At 34.6% G+C, this 7,241-nt stretch overlaps 2 protein-coding genes across 2 annotated transcripts; one reads left to right on the forward strand and one right to left on the reverse strand.

Annotated features, from left to right (window-relative positions):
• The first annotated feature begins 682 nt into the window (after nucleotides 1-682).
• Nucleotides 683-2,355, forward strand: LOC114309119 (UDP-glycosyltransferase 89B2). The gene has a single exon (XM_028254821.2). The coding sequence runs from the start codon at nucleotides 874-876 to the stop codon at nucleotides 2,296-2,298; it is 1,425 nt and encodes a 474-aa protein (XP_028110622.2). The 5' UTR covers nucleotides 683-873; the 3' UTR covers nucleotides 2,299-2,355.
• A 1,405-nt stretch (nucleotides 2,356-3,760) lies between these two features.
• LOC114309032 (uncharacterized) lies at nucleotides 3,761-6,969 on the reverse strand. The gene is made up of 5 exons (XM_028254736.2): nucleotides 6,548-6,969; nucleotides 6,386-6,465; nucleotides 5,789-5,936; nucleotides 5,181-5,239; nucleotides 3,761-4,245 (listed from the first exon to the last, which is right to left on the reverse strand). Exons 1-5 carry the CDS (start codon nucleotides 6,633-6,635, stop codon nucleotides 3,925-3,927), a joined length of 696 nt encoding a protein of 231 aa, XP_028110537.2. The 5' UTR covers nucleotides 6,636-6,969; the 3' UTR covers nucleotides 3,761-3,924.
• Nucleotides 6,970-7,241: the final 272 nt, after the last annotated feature.

Consider the following 7,241-nt stretch of genomic DNA (forward strand, 5'->3'; position numbering starts at 1 on the left):
ACCCTTGGAATCACTCATTCAAATCAGCTTTCTTATCGAGAAGATAAAGCACAAAGAAGATAATTGCTGAAATCGTTAGAAATATGAACAAAAAATAACAAATCTAGGTGTTTATTGCTTAAAGTTTTCTTCATATTATGTGAGATTTGCTTCAGATTGCTTCCAAATAATTTTAAAAAATAGATATAAATTTGAACAGATAGAAAATAATTTGAACAGATAGATATAAATTTGAATAGACAGTAAAAAAAAAAAGTCCATAGATAAATTAAGAGATAAAATTAGAAATAAAACGTCTTTTCAAAATAATTAAAAGATTTCTTATCAAACTATTTCACAAATGATAGACCTCTTACTAATAAAAAAATTATCCACAAAACTTAATGTTTTATACTCTCCTTAAATCAAATTTATAACTAATTTTCTCTAAATTTTGTTGATATTCTAAATAATTTATTATTTAAATTGACTAAACAAAATTAAGAAATTATTTAAAATAATCTAAATAAATACACTTTTTAACATTTTATAAAAAGATATAAAAAGAAATAAAAAAAAATATAATTCAAAAAAATAAAAAATATACTTATACAACACACCTCAACTCAACTCTAAAATTGGGCGGTGCGAGGAAAAGCCGACCGACCGCTTTTGCCAGACGAGGAAAGTTGACTTCAAAAGTAGCCCAAGTCAAGAGCAAAACAAACGTGTAAAAAATTGACTAGACATTTGTCGCAAGACATGACGTAGAAATTTTATTTATCAAAGTTTGATTTGTGCAACGAAAGTTATAAAAGAAAGCACAACAATCACTATTCTATCTATAATAAATAAAAAAACATCAAACCTTTCACTTCCATTTTTGTTATAGCCATGTGTACTATACCTAGTAATACCGGCGCGCATATCCTCGTCTACCCATTTCCTGCGCCGGGACACATTATACCTCTCCTCGATCTCACCCACCTGTTACTCACCCGCGGCCTCACCATCACCGTACTGGTCTCCCCATCTCACCTCCCCCTTCTCCAACCAATCCTCTCTAGCCACCTGTCCTCCTCCATCCAACCCCTGGTTCTCCCTGTTCCACACTCCTTCACTTCCTCACAATCAGGCCTTCTCGGTAAAATACGCGCCACGGGTGAACTTTACGATCCTATCCTCCAATGGTTTCGATCCCACCCTTCGCCCCCTGTGGCCATCGTATCTGATTTCTTCCTGGGGTGGACCCACCGCCTCGCAACCCATCTCGGCGTGCCACGACTTGCCTTTTGGCCATCTGGCGCTTTTACCGCGTCGATTTTGGATTCCTTGTGGCGCAACCTACCAAAGAACAATGATCCGGGCAACGAAAATTTTTTGATTTCATTTTCGGAAATTCCTAATTCTCCGATTTACCCTTGGTGGCAAATAACACCTTATTATCGTGATTTCAAGGAAGGAGACCCAGAACATGAGTTCTTCAGAAATGGGATGTTGGCTAATAAAGAGAGTTGGGGTGTCGTGTTCAACTCCTTCACTGAGTTAGAACGAGTTTACATTGAGCATATCAAGAAGGAAATGGGGCACGATCGGGTTTGGGCTGTCGGACCCTTATTGCCTCCAGAAGATAATGATCTAGTGGGACCCACTAACCGCGGTGGATCGAGTGCGGTGGCAGCTCATGAGGTCATGACGTGGCTCGACGGGAAGGCTGATGATTCTGTTGTCTACGTGTGCTTCGGGAGCCGTGTGGCACTGACAAGTAAGCAAAGGGAAGCGTTGGCGGCTGCGCTCGAGTGCAGTCGGGTGCATTTTATTTGGTGTGTGAAGGCATCCGATCAAGGACACGCGGCAGGTGATGATGGAGCGATCCCAAATGGATTTGCTGATCGTGTGGGAGATAGGGGTTTCATAATTAAGGGGTGGGCCCCGCAAGTGGAAATATTGAGACACCGAGCTGTGGGTGTCTTCGTGACTCATTGTGGTTGGAACTCAGTGCTAGAGGGTATATCAGCTGGGGTACTTATGCTGACGTGGCCAATGAATGCGGACCAGTTCACCGACGCTAAGTTGTTGGTGGACCAACTCGGCGTGGCAATTCGAGCTTGTGAAGGAGGATCACATAATGTTCCAGATGTAGACGAGTTGACTCAGGTGTTGGGTGAGTCGGTAATTGGGTCTCGGACTGAGAGAGCTCGAGTTATGCAGCTGCGTAACATGGCCAGGAATGCTCCTGTGAAAGAAGGAAGCTCAACCAGAGATTTGGAGAAATTCGTGAAGCAACTAGGTGAGCTCAATAAAAGATATGTCGTGTGATTAATTCAGTTCCTTGGGACCTCGGATTTGAAATAAAGTTTGTTCTTTTGTGATAAATTTTGTAATATAAATTTTGTTATATATATATATATATATTTTAAATATAATAGAGCATTGAATTTATATTAGCAAAAGCAAGGAAGCTAGTGAGTTGTATAAGAATATCCAGTACGGAGGTCGATGTTTGAGTTTATGTGGTTCAGTATGGATTTTATTTTAATAATTTAAATAATTTATTTTGTTAGAAATTTTATATATATTATTTATAAAAAAAATTAGATTAATTCGATAATTGCAATTTCTTCAATTTATTGTATTTATCACTAAAAAATAAAAAATAATTATATTTTTCAAAATAAATCATCCATATTTTTTTTAATGACAAATGTAATAATAAATTTTATATATTTTATTTGTTTAATATAACAGAGCATTGAATTTATGATCAACAAAATCAAAGGGGTTAGTGAGTCGCGAAGACTGAGTTTTATATATTTATTTCAGAAGAGAAGATGCATTCTATTGGTCAAATGTTGACTTTTGGTCTAATTTCTGAGTGAACTTAAACGTGTGCATGAGTAATTGGGTAAGTAAAGTTGTTTGACTTTGCAAGAGCCCAGAAGATGCCCATTCACAACGACACACCAAACCAAACATTTGTCCAAATTTAGAATTAAATTTGTTATATGGAGCACACAAAATGATAATAGAGCACTAACAACATTTGATCTAAGGCGTGGAGTTTAGTTATGATTTTGTGGGATTCATGAAAGAAGAGAATCAAAAGAGTTTAACATCAGATAAAAAAATGCAATCTTTATTAAGGAGTTGCTTAGAATAATTTTTAAAAAGATGTGCAATACTAATGTGGTAGAGAGATAATGTAATTTAAGTAAGAAGTGATATAATTCAAATAAAATAAAACAAAATAAAAAATAAAAAGAAGTACTAAAATAACACATGCCAAACAACCCTAAGTATCACTTGGTCATGCCCATGAATATATGAAATAAATTCTCATTGATTTTCCGATTTTCCACTTGTATGATGGAAAATTTTGGAATAGAAAATGCATTCTTTGGTTAACTGACAGATAATACCCATCACACTTTTGCAGCACAAGTTAACAAGAAGGAAACGTGGGTAATTTTAACTTGTTTTCCAATTTGCCTCCTCCTGATGGCTCTTTGGGAACATTAATTGTTGTTTCTTCATGTACCATGTTGGATGGAAAAGACTTTTCTTCTAAAATTTGTATAGAATTATTCATCATAATAATGTGTTAGTGACATTTTTAACATTAAGAAACTTATTGATGGGTTTTATAAATTGAAGTGATTGGCTCACAACTCTGCTCCGTCATTTTTTTATCTATATCAATTTGTATGCACATATTGTTTGAACAAAAAATACTTCTTTTAAAAAAATTTATATGGAATCATTTACCCAAATGAGGTGTCAATAGAAAACATATCGATCAATTTGATTTTTTTAGTTTTAAAATGATAGGTCCACAACTTTACCATAAGTCTCATGAAACTAACAAAATTGATACCCTCTTCAACATTTCATTATGAGAACATGAAAACCCTCTATTCTTCAGCAAAATTGTGAAACAGAGCTAAGCTAAGGTATCTCATTTTGTTGATGCAAAGGCTCATAATTGTTGTGAGGAGGATTACCTGCTCCTGGATAGTCTCTATTCATTAGGTTCACAATCCCAGAAGAGGTCTCATCAAGAAGCTTTTGGGATTGAAGATTTTGAAATGAATCAACTAGTTCTTTTGAGACTTTAGGCATTGAACATGCCGATCTGTCCTTACTTGTGTCAGCTTCAGAATCTTGGGAGCATAGTGTGTTGGGTTTGTGGAGATCAACTGACTCGTTCACTGAATTGCCCAGTCTTTTGGAGCCCAATTGCTTGGGCTTTAATAAGCTTGCATCATTCTGTGGAAAAGGTAAAGCGAAAGTTGAGTGTTTGGAGAGGAAAATACAAACAAATTTTTCTTGGGTTCCTATAGTTTCATTTGCATCTGTTTGTCATTTTATTTTTCATATTGTGTCAATCTAATTCAATTAATAATGTTTGTTAAGAGATTAGACAAAATTCAAGAGTCATAAAAAAATAAATGAATTATTTCAAATTAAATGCGAACCTCTCTATCACCGTAGTCCTCAAAGTGATTGAGAAGGTCCATCAAATATGATATGGTCCATTCATTTTTTTAAATGTATAGTTTTTCCAGCGATTTCAGTCCAATTTTTTAAGAGACATTGTTAATTGCATTAAATTGACATAATTTAAAAAATTTAATGCCACAATTTATGCAATTAAAAATACAATAACTACATTGACAAATGAAACAAACCACCAGGATTACTAATGCAATTTGTCCATTTCATTTTTTTTATAGGGTAAGGTGATGTGCAATAATAATCTTTTGATATTTAAAACAGATCCACTAGAATTAAATGATATAAACAACTTAAAAGAAAACAAAAGATACTGTTTTTATCTTATTTTCCTAAAATAATTTTCATCTTGTCTGGGTATGAATGATATTTTTTTTTTTTCTCCTTTAACTTTGATAGACAAATTTGATATTTTGAAAGCTAACTTTCTCACTCACTAAAAGAGGCCAAATTAGGAAAGGATAGGTGTGTGTAATGAGTTCTTTTTCTTATCATTTTTCATAAACATTCAAACGAGACAGAAGGGATGCGGTAATTCTATTTTATTTCTTACCAAATCACTCAAATCAAATCAACTTATGCATCGGTACGTGTATATATGTCTTTGGGAATATATATTTTGTGTTTATAACTTTAAATATGTAACAATTATAAAATTGAGAGAGAGAGAGAGAGAGAGAGAGATTAACCTGATGATGCATGTGGGCTTGTGAGGTTCCATGGGGCTTTGGCACATTCATATTCCTTCCTGCATCCAAACAAACAAATATTCAAATTGAACCATACACAACCCATCTTCTTCCCCTATTACCCTTCATTCTAGTTTGGTCAACAGTTGTGCACATAACCCAACATACTACCAACTATTTTAGTAGTAATCCAAGCATCCATTCAGTTGTCCAGAATCTAATTGCACCACTAAGAAAAGAAAAAAAGAAAATTTGAACTTTGTTGTACCTTAAAATCAAAATTTTCTATTGAACATTAAAATCTTTGTCGCATACATACAAGTATCATATTCCGCACTTGTTTTCTCTAGAAAAAAAAATAAAAAATAAAAAAAAAACCACGAAGAAGAAGAAGAAGAAGAAGTGATTTTCCAAAGGAATGCACACTTTTCCTCAGTTATTTTTAGGTGGGTGGGATTTGGGGACATTATAATCAGCAATGAAAGGCATTAAACTTCCCTTTTCAACCTTCATAGGAGGGCTACTACTACTTCTACCAAGCAATTTGCATTCTATGTTCAACTTTCCTTTCCCTTTATGTTTACAATATCGATCAAAGCGGTTTGCACCTGAAATCTTTGGAGCTTCTCTGATTTTCATGCCTTCCTCTCTTTTTACCATCTCTTTCCCCAAAACCACTTTCTCCATCATTTTTCTTCCTCCAAGTTTTCCATTGTTAACTTCAACAACTGCACTAGGCGCGACGTATATATTTTCCTGTGACATGTGTTTTTCATAATTAAAAAAAATATTAACTCAAAACATAGATAATCGCAAGAATCAATTATGTAACAATACTCGGCCAGAGGCTCAAAACCCTAAGACACTTCATAATTAAAACATACTAAGTCAAAACATAGATAACAACAAGAATCAACTATGTGGCAATAGTGAGTTACAGGTGTAAAATCCTAACACACTTCAGTAGGAGGTCAAGAGTTCACATTCCTTATAGAATCCTAACACACTTCAGTAGGAGGTCAAGAGTTCAAATCACTCTCTTCTATATACTTAAAAACATAGATAACAACAAGATCAATTATGTGATAATAGTCGGCCAGAGGCCCAAAACCCTAACACGTTATTAGGAGACCAAGAATTCGAGTCTCTCTCCTCCAAACTATGGCATCAAAAAAAAAAAAAAAAAAAAAAAAATCAAATTCTACCTTTTCAAGAGTGGAAGGACTGTGTCCTATGGCCATGAAAGCATTTCCATCAGTGACCACCATTATCATTTCTTCCTTAGCTGAAACAAGTTTAGGAAACCATTGCTTATATTTTAAATATATGTAATACAAGGTATAGAAGTTCAGGGAAAAGGGAATTACCTTTGTGGTTGTATGCTACAGAGTCCCTTAGTGCTAGGAAAATGAACAAAATTCCAAGTACAAAGCTGCTAAACCTTATGGACACCATTTTCACTTTTCCTTTTGTTTGTGGGTATGTTTGTTGTTGAACAACAAAAAGAGGGAAAGCATATGAAACAGCAGAGGGGCCTTATAGACAATCCTCCAAAGCCCAAACTCAAGTAAAAAAGCTAGGGTTCTAACATTCACTTTTTCACCAATTGTTAATAAAATATGGTCATAAGGTACATGCAGTACTTGGGGAAACTCAAAAGAGCAAAGCGGTGTTCAAAGTTGTTGTTGAAAAGCTGAAAATGGTTTTCTGGATTGGTTCACAATTTTAGGGGAAAGGCGTATGATAGCGTGAAATGGAAGATGCGCTTGTCTGCCGCCATGCATGCAACGAGGAGAGTTTGCTTTGGTGGCCAAGGTTTTTTATACCACAAAAATGGAATCGAGGAGACTCTAGTCCCCATATGAAAGCAACTTAGTTTGTTTTGGGTTTTTTTGGGGGATAATGATAAGGAAAATTGAATTTTTATACAGAATGATCTAGTCTTTTATGATCTTTTCATTTGTAACTAAAACATCCACCATTTTAACTTAAAACTTGTTAGTAAGTTTTATGTATAAAAATTCTACTTTTAAATTACTTCCTTATTTTTATGTAGATGGG

The sequence above is a fragment of the Camellia sinensis genome, chromosome 15 (assembly GCF_055761805.1).
Source record: "Camellia sinensis isolate YWXY chromosome 15, ASM5576180v1, whole genome shotgun sequence".
Lineage (NCBI taxonomy): Eukaryota > Viridiplantae > Streptophyta > Magnoliopsida > Ericales > Theaceae > Camellia > Camellia sinensis.